This window comes from Python bivittatus, unplaced genomic scaffold (assembly GCF_059951505.1).
Source record: "Python bivittatus isolate LINGU-HERP-01145 unplaced genomic scaffold, Pbiv_v1 ctg000340_np1212, whole genome shotgun sequence".
Classification (NCBI taxonomy): domain Eukaryota; kingdom Metazoa; phylum Chordata; class Lepidosauria; order Squamata; family Pythonidae; genus Python; species Python bivittatus.
In genome coordinates, this window is record NW_028277056.1 from 23,110,787 (window position 1) to 23,126,343 (window position 15,557).

General features: G+C 39.8%; 1 protein-coding gene across 2 annotated transcripts; it reads right to left on the minus strand.

The window, feature by feature from the left end:
- Window positions 1–264: 264 nt before the first annotated feature.
- HMGB1 (high mobility group box 1) lies at window positions 265–8,229 on the minus strand. 2 transcript variants are annotated; one of them, XM_007424365.3, is made up of 5 exons: window positions 8,070–8,229; window positions 3,859–4,020; window positions 3,517–3,662; window positions 3,144–3,318; window positions 265–2,121 (listed from the first exon to the last, which is right to left on the minus strand). In XM_007424365.3, the coding sequence occupies exons 2-5, from the start codon at window positions 4,006–4,008 to the stop codon at window positions 1,945–1,947; spliced, it is 648 nt and encodes a 215-aa protein (XP_007424427.1). In that variant the 5' UTR covers window positions 4,009–4,020; window positions 8,070–8,229; the 3' UTR covers window positions 265–1,944. The 2 variants fall into 2 exon arrangements, with proteins under 2 accessions (XP_007424427.1, XP_087996826.1); XM_088140700.1 differs by lacking the exon at window positions 8,070–8,229 and adding an exon at window positions 7,208–7,276.
- Between the last annotated feature and the right edge of the window lie 7,328 nt (window positions 8,230–15,557).

Below are 15,557 nucleotides of genomic sequence, written 5' to 3' on the forward strand. Positions count from 1 at the left end.
GATTGCATTGTCCAGGAACCACACAGAAAAAAAATTCTGCCTTTCCACAAGTGGCTCCTGCTGAGTAGAAATTGCAGACCACTGAAGCAATTTCAGGCATCATGAAACTCCTCCCATGAACATTATTTGTATTTTTGAAGGTTAACAATACTACTGCATGTTAGTGGCAAACATTGACGCGTATGGAATTTCAATAAAGTGTATATACTTGAATGGTTTAAACCAATGAAAAATATTTTAAGTAAAATAATTTAACTAAATATATAAAACCTCTGTAATTATTATTTTATTAGTATCAACCAGGAAATCAGATGTTCAATATTCTCCTGAGGTTATACATAAACAAATGCAAAATTGAAGTAAGAATCGTAAAAGTCAAAATTGTATAACAAAACAATACTCCATCAAAAAAGTGTGTAAAATTACAAGAATGCTATTTTTTAAACACTGGCACCATTATTCCATAACTACAGAATTGTCAATCAATCCCCAGATCATTCCGCCGAGTTTGTAACTGCCAGCATTTTTATTGAAAATGCAAAAAATTTAACTTTGGTTTTCAAAGCAATCTATATTTTATCAAATCAGAGGTTGTTGGAATACCATGTTACATTTCACAGCTAAATGAAAAAAATGTACTTTCCCCCTACTGCTATTTTAACTTACAAAATGGGCAGACATCAAAAATGTTATAAAAGATAACAGAAAAAGATACATCTCATTTAATCTGAGACAATACAAAATTTTGAAAATGGGCTAAAACTAGTAGTGGATTGAAAACATGAATTTATACAAATCAAACAATGGTATCACTTATAAAAAACATTAGCAAAGTAAAGTATTTTATTGTGGGACGTTTACTACCAGGAGTATCCATGGCATAAAGCCCACAATCATCACTTGACATGGTATCCTAAAAGGATTACAGTAATTTAGCATTTAACTTTACCTGCTTAGGTAGAGTACTCTCTCCTCTGTATTAAAGTATTTGCAAATTCAACTTACTACCGGCCAATGAAGTCATACACGTAAATTCCTTGCAGATCAAAGTGAGAATATACTTTCCTAGTGGTCTCAGAAGCACCCTAAGTCATTTTTTCTCCTGGAAGTACTTCATGCCACAGAACTGGGTTTTAATTCTCATCCTTCCAAAACTGGTAAATTTATACAACTCAGTAGAATATTGTACATAGCAAAAGTTGAGCAAATACAAATTGGTTAAGAACATTTTTTTATTGTGACCAGTTACATGGGGAAAAACATGTTTTGCATATTCCGGTATATATTTATTTCCTACCCTATCATGATTATATAGGGCATGTTGCTCAAAGCTCTTGTATCATTCTATCAACTTATTACATGAAGAGACAAAATTTTGACGTGATCCCAAAAGGGCAGAAACATAAAAAGTTAAGCTTTCCAGAGGAAAAAAAGGGAAAATGTTGACTTTACAAGGGCACCTATTAAAAGGACAACAATACTAATTTTTTTAAAAATGTATTTACTTAGAAGCAATCAGAATGTCAACAGCTACAACTTTTTTTTCTTTTTTTGCAATTACAGAGTGGTATTTAGTTAACAGAACAACTATTATTTGATGCAGACAACTGAAGATGAATAATAAACTACATCTGCATGTATAACTAATTTGTGCTGTGCACCAACAAGAACCTGCTTTAAACTTCCATGCCAATTTACAACCCCCATTCTGTACTAGGCAACATTAGTGGCCACTGAGATACCACTAAAGGACAAGTCTACCAAAAGACGTGTTTGGTAGCTTTTAACTATACAAAAAAAGAAAAAGGAAAAAAGACACTGTACAGTTTAAAAACAAATCTTACACAGCCTTATGCTTAATTTTTTTTCCTTTCTTTAAAAGGAGTGAGTTGTGTACAGGGGGGTTAAATGCTTTTATAGACAAGAAAATCTGATCTAAAAGACTTATTCATCATCTTCCTCCTCCTCCTCCTCCTCTTCTTCTTCCTCTTCTTCCTCCTCCTCCTCCTCATCTTCCTCATCATCATCTTCCTCTTCTTTCTTTTTCTTGCTTTTTTCAGGCTTAGGAGCTACCTTTTTGGCTGCATCAGGCTTTCCCTTAGCTCGGTATGCAGCAATATCCTTGGTTTGAAAAGCAAAAAAAGTTTGTTTACACAATATAAACTCTGTTTATAATAGGATCAATAGTTTTTCAGTTTAAATGCAGACCAGTCAAAATTGAAATTCTGAACCTAAAACACGTTTGGATGACACAGAAAACTGGTCATCATTACACCTAATAAAGTTTAAATGAAAGACTTCAACTTAATGCCTAACAAATTTCACACACTTCACTTAAAGAGTAGATAGTGCCACCTTCAGCATGTATACACTATATTCATTTGAACTGCACAGTAAAACTCAATAAACCAATCTTCAAATAATTCATTTTTACTTAATGTTTTTTAACTTTTTTCCACTGCCACAAGTCCATAAGTGTGTTAACATTCTAAAATGTGTTCTAGATTTAGAAATATTCTGAAAGTGCTCTAAAGTGTTGAAGTGCTAAAGCTCATAGGATTCATCCTGCTGATACAGGATGTAATGTTATTAATCTTTTCCTAGTTCCAGTTCAAAGAAAGGAATAAACCATGCATGATAGTCCCACAAAAGTGGTTTTATATAGTATATTATTGTGTTGTGTCAATACCTATAAGTACAAAATCCACATAGTTCCTATCACGGTCATGAAAATTCAGTGGATGCTTCTTTCATATATTCTTAGATAAGAGCCTAATTTTTTTTACACTAATCAACATGCACTAAAGCCATAATATTATGAATCTATTAAAGCTGCAAGATACAAGATGCAATTATCATTAATCCAAATTATATATTAAAAATACCACCACTGAGTTTTTCTAATACTCCAGCTTCCACACATTTACTAAAAGACACATTCCACTGAAAAGCAGATTTTTTAATGTCTGGGGATACTTTTTGGTTTATTTGGTTTTTCAACCAAGTAGGAATTTTAATACAAAAAGAGAAAATAAGAATTTAGCATACCAGAAAAAATGCACAAACACATGGCTATATTCCTGATAACATCATTAAAAGTCACAACAAATAACTGGAATATTTAAGATTGATTCGTAATTTACCTTTTCATATTTCTCCTTCAGTTTAGCAGCCTTCTTTTCAAAGGGCTGCTTATCCTCTGCAGATGTATTATTCCACATCTCTCCAAGTTTCTTTGCAACATCCCCAATAGAAAGACCAGGATGTTCTCCTTTGATTTTTGGACGATACTCAGAGCAAAATAAGAAAAATGCTGAACTGAAAATAGATTTACAGAACAATTAAGGTTTAACAAATGAACTATGCATAGCAGATTCAAAACATTTAGTACTATTCACAAATAGTACTCTATAACAGGACACAAAATATAGTGAAACACTATTTTTCAACTGTTAATCTTCTGTATGTGTATCAGTATACCACTACAATACATCCTAACCATAAAAATCTACTTACGGAGGCCTCTTTGGTGCATTTGGATCCTTGAACTTCTTTTTTGACTCTCCTTTGGGGGGTACATAACTTTTCATTTCTCTTTCATAACGAACTTTGTCAGCTCGTGCCATATCTTCAAATTTCCCCTTTTCCTTAGCAGACATAGTCTATATATAAAACATGACCAGAAAGCATCCTTAAGCAAAATCTATTTCCAGTTCCATTTTGGAATTGAACTTATCAGTAAAAAATATTTTTAAATGACAACTTTTACATTATTTTATTTTTATTTATTTATATTTCAAATTATATTAATGTAAGCATGCTTTGTACTATTATTTTAACAAATAAAACAAGTAGTACCTTCCACCTTTCTGAACATTTCTTTGAGAACTCTGAGAAGTTCACTGAAGCATCTGGGTGTTTCTTCTTGTGCTCTTCCCGGCAGGTTTGCACAAAATAGGCATATGAGGACATTTTACCTCTTGGCTTTTTAGGATCACCTTTGCCCATTTTTGAGGATTTCTAAAAGACAAAGTGAAATTCTTGGCAAACTATTTTGGATTTCCATAATAAACAAGTTGATTAAGATTGGTCAAATTTACATTCTGAGATAAAGCTACATTCTTATCTGCTTTTGGGGGCAACTATTTATTTTACAAGTTATAACAAAGCCTTCTCTGATTATTATCTAGGCTAGAGATGCATAGGCCCCACAAATATGTGCAAGGCCCCAAAACCCTTTCTTGCTCTGACAGAAGGGAAAAAATACTAAATACATGACCAGAGAATATACTTATTAAGCATAATATAATTAGAATTTAGTTTATGCCTTTGCCACCACACCCACTACTTTTTGGAATGTGACCCTGGCACACCAAAGGTCAAGCATAGCCCTTGGCCTAGGATGTTTTCTGATCTACAGAATTAAATAATGTTATGGCAATGCATGCAAATCCATAGCAAATATTGGGAAACCCTCTGGAGACAGAAGGGAAGGGGTGTATCACTGCAACATTAGGTTCCTGGTGATTTAATTGCCAGCATATCTGCAGATGAATAGTGAAGATATAATCAGTGACAAATGCTCCGTCTTCAAAGTTTTATTATTGGATGCATGTTAATTTTTATTGATGTGCCATAAGATACCAAACAGCCTGGGCTTATACAAACTATCACAAAATGTTACACCAGTTTCAGAGTCTATTTTCCTTAACTGCAAGGAATATGTATATGTAACACATACCTATAAATTTTATAACACGTAGAGTAAAATTGATATTAAATCCTAGAGGAAAAATATTTTCTACTAATATGGCTAGAAGTCAAAGAATACTAAAACTTTTGAATCTTTATTTTCTTCTTTCAAACTGTCGTCAAACATACCTTGCTTTTTGTGTAACACTAACCCAAAACTACCTTATGTGTACAGATATGTATGTACATTCACCTACAGAAATCTGCCCCAGTTATTTTATATATTTAATTTCACCATTTTTCATTTTCTTCCCTTATGTATAAAATTAGGCCAAAGATCACAAGTTTTTCTCCCATGTTGCCTGACAGCCCTTCATATATGAGACCTGTACAGTAAGATGATCTATGTATGGAAGCATTCTCCTTTACTCACCCTTGTTATGGTGTGGAATTTAATCACAAACACTAATGAAACCGGTGCTACATCATCCAATTTCGTGTGCAACAACCAATTTCACCATCAGATGAAACAGGTCACTGCCTACAAAGGGGCATGCCATATTCTAAAATGCCAGAACATTTTTTGCAGATTAAGACCACCCACAACATTTCTGGAGAAGTTTTCAAACCAGACTGACATGCTAATGCTCCACCAAACCTCTGGATTGTGTGAATATAATTTTTCTAAGTTCTAGAACACTGAGGCAGAGGGGGTAATGCATGTATCATGGACTTTTCCAGACACTAAGCACACAGTGAGCATATTCAGAGAGGAATTTCCATATGCCAATTCAAAACAAGCTTATATGGAAGAAAATATTAAAACTGGTTAGGGAAATTGTGGATTCAAAAAAAATGATTGTGAAGATTTCCACATGATTTCTACAAAATGAATAAATAGGCAATAAAATAACAAATGCAGTTCTCCACAAACACTTTTATGACTGAGCCAAAATGAAAAGCCCTACTTCTTAAAAACAATGAGAGGTCTAAGCTGCCACCAACAGACCTAGAAAAGTATGCTGGTAATGTAATAAAAAAAACTGGCCCAGTGTGAATTAGACAAATAAGGGATCAAAAATATAGCTACCAAAGGTTCCTACTATGGAAAAGATAGACCTTAGATCTGATTCAGCAATATTCAAGTTAATGTTTATAATTTAAATTAAGTACTTTGGTTCCTCAAAAGTTTAAATGGTTTTTCATATTTGCATTAAACTTTTCTTTTAAGAAGCAAAAATACTGTCTGAGTTTTCTTAGACAGTCAAGAAGCACTTCTCTGCTTTAATTTGCACAACTTAAGTAAGGAAATGTGTAACAGTTCTGGCTAGTATTGTCATAAAAGACACAATTTCCTATCAGTTCAGCCTGTGGATAGAAAAAGACTGTTTTCTGACTAAACATGTCCAGTCTAAAGTTTCTGTCAAGTAAACAAGACTAAAAAGAACTACTCATGCCCATAATGGAAACAGAGGTTAAAGAAACTCCCAGAATTAAATAAGGATATGTGAGTAATTGGATCAAATAATGGGAAAAGGTTGAAAAAAGAAAAATCTACAGTATAAAGAACATGCTATTACATTTAATTTGCCTTACCTTTAAAACATGTTATTTAAATATTTAATTTGCAAACATACTGTATTCCACATCTTAAACTTTTACTTGTTAATTTACATTCTATAATGCAGAATTTTTAAAAAGTAAAATAGAAAAAAAATCACACCACAGCAAGCATTTTAAATATGCTTTATTAAGTGTTTCCAACATTAGTCAGGTATGTAAATTTAGAAGAGCGTTGGGATAAAGTAACGCCAAGTCCACATTATGGGTAAGTGAAGTATCACGTGCGTTTTTTTTTTAAAGCTTGTTGAGAAAAAAAAATACCTAATAACCAATCGACTTTTTTTTACAAGGACGCAGGCACCCAGTAGTAACCACAGCTAAAACCGTCTAACTGTGGGATCCTTCTGTTTCCATGTGCTTTAATATTATATGAAGAAGCGGGGCGGATTTTTTTTTTTACAATGGCGCAGGCTTCTGCTTAAGAAGGTCACTACCGGCAGCAGCAATTCTCCTTCCATTTTGTGCAAACGCCTTGTTGATGAGAGAAAGTCCCCTTGAAATGCGATTCGCGGGCGCTCCGCTCCAGCGGAAAGGCTGCGCCGCCAGCGGGTCCGCGGGACCCGAGCCCTGCCCGCTGCGTGGCGGCTGCTCTATAGCAAGAGCGCTCCCCGTGCATTGGCTTTGCAGCAACTCGTTTAGCAGGAAGAGAGGCCGCTTCTCGGAATGGCCGCTGCTCATAGAGAATATGGCTTCTTCCTTCCCTTTGTGTGTGCGTGTGTGTGTCGGTGCGCTCTGTACTCTGGCGCACACACTCAGCCATTGCAAGCAATGCGAACGGGGGGGAGAAGTGTCTCGTTTCTCCTAAAGCCCGCCAGAACCTCTCCTTTCAATTTTATTTTTCAAAGCCCCAATGAAGTCCCGGGGGGGGGGGGAGAGAAAGGCAAAAATTCACCTGCGGCCGATCTGGACTTTTAAACGGTCGCCGGCGCTCTTTCTCGCCCAGGGAGAAAAGGCGCCTTGAAAAAGTTCCCCTGAACTGCGCCCCCGCCCGCCCGTCCGCGCCTCCCCCTGCCTGCGCGCAAGCCAGCCCTCCTCTCGCCTTGTTTTCTCTTGCTCTACACACGGCTCTCGTCAGCCATGTTACAGCAAGCGCAGTTCCCGAGGTGATTTATCGCCCCGAGGCCAGCAACGCCCAGAAACACTCCTGCAATTCAGCATCGCGGGGCTTCCTGCGGGCTAGGCGACCCCCCCGCGCCCACTCCCCATTTTCCCCCCGTTTTTCCTCCCCACCCGACCGACCACGGCGCCCGTGTGGAGAGTCCGTCGCTTCCCCCCCAACCCCTCACAGACGCTGCAGCAATGGCTAGATGGCTCTGTATCGCCGTGCTATGTAAGCAGCTTATTCACACTTGGACCGCTTTCCGCCGCCCCGCTTGCCGGGCTAAAACGGATCGAGTCCTCCCTCCTCCATTTACACGGATTTACGGCGCCGATCCTGATCGTGACTGTAGGGATCTTGGGGCACGACGGGGAGGGGGGGTCCCAGGATTTATGGTCCCTTTTCCCCACTTCTCGAAACTCCCCAGGAGGCTTTATTTTTAATGACTTAACCGCCTCCCCGCCACCCTCCTCCGCCTCCGAGGTGCCGAGGAAAGTGTGTGCTCAGTCCCAGCCCGATTCCCCCCTTTGTGTGTGTGGCTGTGAGGAACGAATCCTGCCCCTCGCACCCCAAAGCCTTCACCGTTGCCAGGCTGGGAGCGTCGGCCTCCCCAACTCCGGTGGCTGCCTAGCCAAGGACCCCGCAGTATACTCACCCTGTGCCACACTCTCGTACACTCAAGAACCGCAGTTCACACAAGTCGCAAACACGCTCACACTGGCCACCAAGGCTGCCTGGATCTCGTATGTAGTCCAATGCACTGCAATGGCTGTGAGCTGGATCGATACGCAGCCTCCTCACTCTTCTCGGCACTGGTAACATTACTCTCAACACAGCCTTCTTGCTATTGGCTGCCGCCGAGGCAGGAGCTAAGCGGGTTGGAGGAACACCTTCCATTGTCCTGACCAGAAGAGACTGCTGATTGGTCGCGGCGGGAGATACGTCACTGGGGATTGAAAGGGCGCGCAAATGTAAAAATGAGTGGAAGAGAGATGGCTGAGGCGGGATGTACAGCTCTGAGGCTGAAACTGCTGCTCTAGTACAGTGTATGAAGAGAGCGGTTCATAGGCAATGGCATAACTTTCAGTGCAGGCAAACGGAGCCTTACTGCTTTAGCCGCACCGTCATCCGCACCGTCAAATAAGCCCTTTCGCAGCCTGAGTAAAGGGTTCTAAAACCACCCCGAACGCTGATCCAGTCCTTGTTGTTAAATACAGAAAAAACAATAAAGGAATCTTTAGCGTGATCCCTTTGTGCTTACTTTAACTAAGCAGCCCATGGATCTTAAGTATACATAACTTCCCAACTAAATATATTCAGCAGTTTATCCCATTCACAAAAGAATAGATACAATCCTACAAAAAATAATCCCATTTTCTATGTGAATAAACTGAGGTCTAATTATAAACTCTTTGATGGAGGACTTCTATACATTAAATGCATATTGTTACTATAAAATCCTTGTCTTAATACTTTTTACAAACTACTTTTTATACAAATATTCTAAGACAAGCTTTTACATAAGCTTTATTCAAGTAAGCAACACATAATGTGATCTAAATAGGAAGTCTCTGAAATACTTATATTTTAGAGTTGTTCAAACTCTCCCTGGGCCTGCAGCTCAGCTGTGGATTTAAAGAACTGTCTTATTCACAGTCAGAAGACTGAGATTCTACTAGAAGTCTTATTTTAAAGTGATTAAAACTGCTGCTACGTGTGTGCTTGCATTCCTTTCATAAACATAAGGAAAAATGAAGCTATATTCTAATTTTATAATATAAAGATTGTTCCAGTTTTCAAGAATTGTGCTCAAAATGCAAAATGCAGTAGTTCTAGAATTACAAGCACTTGTCGTTGACATTTTGGTTTTCCACATTTCCCACTTGCTTATAATAGCGTGCCATGTTTCCGTAAGCACAATCCAAGATTCCTGTAGCAGTGTCACTATAGGTCATCCAAAGCACTAAATATGAACAATTTTAACAGTTTATTCTAGTTTCACTCCATCTGTATCCATGGCATTATGACTGAACGTATCAAATACTTTAAATATTTTTTGGGGGGGGAGTTTTCAATGCTTCAAGCAAGAAGGCAGTCCAAGTTCAAATGGAGGTAACAGAGAGATGTGCTGTATGTATCTTGAATTTCTTCCATGCAAAAGGGGAAAATTTTGTGCTTGCGGCTATCCAATTATTTGAAGCTAAATCATATATGAAGAATTATTAGATCTATATCCAAAATACTTTATCTGGAAAGATTCAGTCTAGATTCCTGAAGACAGTGCTTCAAATCTCCAAGTATATCTCAAATGCCATCCTCTGGCTGGAGGTTGGCCTACTCAAAGAAGAACCTTGTGCTTGTTGGCAATTTTAAATTTTTAAATAAAGTTTAACTTTATCCAAAGTCCCTGATTCCCTTAATAGTTTCTATTAAAGGAATAGTTTCAATTCCTATTAATCTGGAAGCAGAGCCTATTAGGTAAACTGTGTCCCTACAGCCTATCTCTAGAGGTCTTCCATCCATGGGTTCTGATCAAGCTACCTCTTAAACTAGAAGTCCTGGTTGTGGAAAGGCAAAATAAGCTTAATTAGCTCCTAACAATACCAGGCCTTGGAGTCAGAATCTGAAGCAAAGTCTGCAGCCATCCATATATTTCACTACTTTGGAACTACCTAAACCTAGAAGAACCTTCTCTCAGGCCCAAATTAACATTTTTCCATTGCACACTAGCCCTGGAAGCTCAGGGATAGTAAAAATGGTTAGCCAAGTCCTATTATACTATAAATATGGTATACAGAGATCTATACAGTAAACCTGCCATACCCCTGTTGGCAAACTTCCCTGGCTACACAGATGAATTTGTCCTTATCCTGCTACTTGTAGACAGGCAACCTGCTACGAACTACTAAAATCAAGCACAGCAGTCACAGCTAAGGGGAAGGAAAATTAGGGAGACGGATGTGAGGCTGCTACAGGGAAGAAAGATGGGGAGAAGGACAAATAGGCTGGGTATGTATGTGGCAGCTAAAGGAAAGGAACAATGGGAAGAGGGCCAGGTGAGTATGCTGCACCTGAATTCGGGCACAGTGGCAGCTAAGGGGAGGTAAGGGAAAGCAGGCTGGCACACAGGAAATGTGAAGGAGGAAGGAACAAGGAGCAAGACTGGCTGCATCAGCCTTGTCCTAACCATCTCACACAACTCCTCCAGATTTTTTCTCAGCCAAAGCCTGGAATCAAAATGATCCAGGTTTTGTTTTGGCTAGACCACAATCCATCCAGAATTGTTTTCCCAATTCTGAGACAAAATGTACTTGTTTAGTGCACCAAAGAAAACACATTTTATATTTCATGGACACCTATACCTATATGATAACAAAATTGTGCTCTGAGGCCTGTAGGATGCAGCAATAGATAACAAGTTGTTACCAGCAAAACTGCTCTCTCAACAGTCGTGAAAAAGTCTCCCACTGTTTTTATGTTACTATCAGGTATAGTTCATTAATATATTTTTATTTACTATAACTTCTATGACACCTCAATCAAACCAATTTACAAGTTAAATGAAACTACAGCAAAACAATAATATAATATATAACCATAATCAAAACTTTCCACAAATCCTGCATAATTTCATACAGTATTCCCATACATATATTCTACTATTATCAATATTATCCTTCCCAGAAGGCTATTTGAAATAGCCAACTCTTTACAAGCTTTCTATATGTCACCAGGGAAGGGGCCTAAATCATCATCATGGACAAACTATTCCACAGGAGGAAGAGGGGTTCAGAGAATGCTTAATTCTGAGCCCCCTTTTCACCAGGTTTCCCAGTGATTGGGATTACCAAACATATCCTGTTAGTGCAGATTGTATTTGGAGTGGGTAGTATCAAAGATATCCAGGTCCCAAGCCATATAGAACTATATAGATAATAACCAACATCTTCATTTGCACCCAGAAATAAACTGGTAGCCAAGTGCAACTCCCATTAAATAGGGATTAAAAGGTTGTACATGGTTTACCCCATTAATAAACAGGCAATCTTATTCTGCACCATCTGAAGTTTCTAGGTGGGTCTTCAGGTTGGCCTTATATATAATGTGCTACAATAGGCCAATTGAGAGGTGTCAAAAGCATGAGTGACTGTCACCAGAGTCTCCCATTCCAAGAAAGACCAACTGAGGCACCAACCAAAGCTGGCCAAAGACCTTCCTGGCACAACCTTCATCTAGTCTTCTAACAGGAGCCGTTAGTCTAAAAGTACCCCAGAATGCAGGCCTGATATTTTAGGAGGAGCACAATCACATTTACAGCTAAAATTGGAGCGTCCTTGAATTAGCTGGCTTCTGGATCAGCAGCCACTCCAGCTTGCTAGGGTTTAACCTAAGTATTGTCGAAGGCTTTCACGGCCGGCATACGATGGCTGGTGTGGGTCTTCCGGGCTGTGTGGCCGTGGTCTTGAAGTCTTGTTTCCTAACGTTTCGCCAGCACCTGTGACCGGCATCTTCAGAGTGCAGGAGCACAGACAGGAGCAGTTCTCTCTGTGCCCAGGGTGAAGTGACCCTTCTGTGGGTATTTATAGAGATCTGGGGGGCCTAAGCTTTAACACTGGACCTACACTTTTACCAGACCTCCTCTTCAACCTATATTGGTGAAATAAAGCTAGATGTTTGTCTGTGTATCAGTGATACCTCTTCCTGTGCCTACTCCAATGGCTTCATGCAGATGTTAATCAAAATAGAGTAGAGGGCCTGGACCTGAGGCACCCCATACTGGACTGCCTGAGGACTTGACCTTTCCTCCTCCACAACCACTGACTGGTATTGCCCAATTAGGAAGGAATGGAACCATCACTAAACAGGATCACAGCAATCTGGAAGGCTGATGGTACTGAAAACTGCTGAAGGATTCAATGGTACAAGGAGAATCATGCTCTCACCATCCAAGTCTATCACAGGTCATTCATGAGAGCAACCAATGTGATTTTTATCTCATGCCCAGGCCTCAATCCTGGCTCAGAAGACACTAGATAATCCACTTCCTTCAGAATTGTTTGTAGCTGCCACACTACCACCTTAACAACTTTTTCTAGAAAAGTAAGTTTGGAAACTGGGCAACAATCATCTAATATAGCCAGATGCAAAGATGGCCTCTTAAAGAGGAGCAAATAAGCTCTTCTTTTACAATTAAGACTTGGTTGGGTGTCCCCCCCCCAAAAAAAACAAGGCGGTATCTTCCTGGCAACTCCTATTAGTCAAGTGTGACATGGTTCAAGTCCACGTGGTTTTGTCAAGATTCACAGGCTCAAACATGTCTGTGTCCACTCATATTTGCTTTTTGCTTTCTACCACTGTTTTAAGCATGTTTTTTGTTGCTTCATCTCTCAGTATACTAAGGAGTCCACAAGTAAACAGAGACTACTCAAGAAAAATCCCATCAAACGCTTTTGTGCCTCCATATTCAGAGGTTGACAGGGTATCCAATACAGCTGCCCATGAGATCACTGGAAAACTCCCTAAGCACCCTTTGAAAGTCCATAGGGTTCATCTTAATTGGCTCCAGTTAATCCCATAGTTATGAGAAAGTGATCTGTCTACAAGGGACTGATGGAATGCCCCTCCAGCGTACCAGATTTAATGTATACCTTCCTATGTGGGTTGGGCCCAAGATGACTGGACAAGCCCATGGTTATTATGGCTGCCATGAATTCCCAAGCTGCCTCTGACCCCAGTACCAGTGCTAACAGATTGACATCTCCCACTAACAGCAGCCTACGCTAATCTACCAGCATCCCAATTATGAAATCAAGTACAGTGGTACCTTGGGTCACGAACTTAATTTGTTCCATGACTCTGGTCACGACCCAAATTGGTCGCAACCCGAATCAAATTTTCCCATAAGGTTCAATGTAAATACGGTTAATCCGTTCTGACCCCTCCGAATTTGGTCGCCAACCGATTTTGGTTGCGTCCCAAATCAAATTTTCCCATAAGGTTCAATGTAATTACGGTTAATCTGTTCTGAACCATGTTTTTTTTTTTTTAAACCACAAAAATATGAAACAAAATACAGTACAGTGCAGTACGAAGAGAGAGAACGCTAACCTTGCTCGACGTGACTTCTGGCGTGGAGGACAGGAAGGCGGGTGGGGAGGCGGTTATTGCTTGGAGGGAGAGTCCCCCTCCCTACAGGAAGCCACGACATGTCATGGCAGGGAAAATGGTCGCGGATCCCGTTCGTCACCCAATGCGGAGTTCGCGGACGGAAGCAAAATTTTGCAAATGGTGCTGTTCGTGACCCGAACTGATCGTGAACAGAAGCGTTCGTGACCCGAGGTACCACTGTACTTGGACAGGAGTGCCACAGTGCAGCTGGGAGGACAGCAGTAGCATCCCTAGCTTATTCCTTGAGCTGACCACACAAACAGGGCCTCATATTTGGTCACCTGTAAAAGACTGCTTTTCATAACCCTCCAGGTCTCCCAGAAAATAATTGCCACTCTTTCTCTCCAACCTAGAATTTGAGGCTGATGTAGCACCAGAAAGACATATCTCAGATAGGGGAACTCTCCCATCCTCACCCAACCAAGTCTCTGTAATACCTACTAGGTCTGCCCTTTCATCCATGTCTGCAGTACATTTTCCTCACTCATAATCTATCTCTTTCATGAGGGAAAGTGGAGACCAGTACAAGTAGCAGTGGAAAGAGGGGAAAGATAGAGCAATAGTAATTATCTAGCTACCTGCATATTGAGTTGAGATTAGGGGGCTAGAGGTAGGGAATGGTCATACACGACAATCTCTCTTCTCTTGTAACAGCTCATCCTCATTTCCTGCAATACCTACCTCAGCCACTCAGTCATAATCCACTCCTCCTTCCCTGCTTCACACTTACCTACATTCATCTAGGAAAACTCCCATTACTTCCCCTCTAGCACACCTTTAACCCATCCCTTCAACTGAGTTCTCATCTTGGTTTAAAGTTGGGAGCTGTTCTCTCACTTTGAGGGGGAGCCTTTCTTCTCCATTCCTCATCTCCCACCCAGGAAATGCAACCGTCCTTTCTATCATTTTCTTTGCCATTCCTCCAATTTTCCCTTTACTAGTCCAACACACTGAGCTCTAAGCCTTGGATAAAACCAGGCCAAATAGAGTCCATTCACCTTCCTATGCCCCTATGAACTATACCCAGTTCATTCCTAACCACACCTTTTCATTTCTTGTTCCTTCCATCTTGCTTTGTTGTCTTCCTGCAGTACTTTATGAGTTCCTTCTGCTCAGTCCTCTAGCTTCCCAGCTAAAGGGTAGCAATGACCTCTCTATCTTCCTGCCACCATTTCCAATGCTGCTCATAGTGGCTTTCACTTTCCCTCATGATGGATGCCAACTAACCTCCACCCACAAATACACTTATCTTTGGGCACAGCAGTCACAGCCACTGAAACCCAATTTCTGGCCTCTCCAATCAGTGCTACCAGCCCACAGTCTGCAAAAATGATAAAATTTCCATGGGATGTGCCTGCCTCCTTCCTGCCAGCTTGACACAATATGTATACATATTATTTATTATTCACTGTCTGGACTCTTAAATACTCATTGCTGGCCTTACTCTTAAGTCTTCAGAAATTCCTAGTGCTGATAGAAACTCTTCATATATTTGAAGCAATCCAAAAATTATAGCCCTGTAAATATTTAATATAAAATATATTATATTGGACAGGAAAATAAATAAAATACAATAAAAATCCATTCCTGCCATTCATAAAGGGAAAAGCCTGAATGAAATGAGAGCACTGGATGAACACACCTAGAATATCAGGGGGAAAACAGTAGAAAACATAAATTTATACCTTGAAATATTTGATAATCCCCATCAAAATCTCACATTCAGTAATGTTTTAGAAATATATCTAAAACCTATCCTGTATATACATTGTATTTTCAAAACAGGATGTCCACACTGAGGCCATCTGTTGCCTGAGGATGTAAAGCTGTTTTCATCTTAGATTACCATTCTAAACATACATATTCAAAAATATGTCCCATTGTAGCTGGTGATACACATATCATTGAGTCACCATATCTGTGTTTGTGATTCTGCTGTAATGGTTCACAAGAAAGTTGTATTGCATCGATCCTG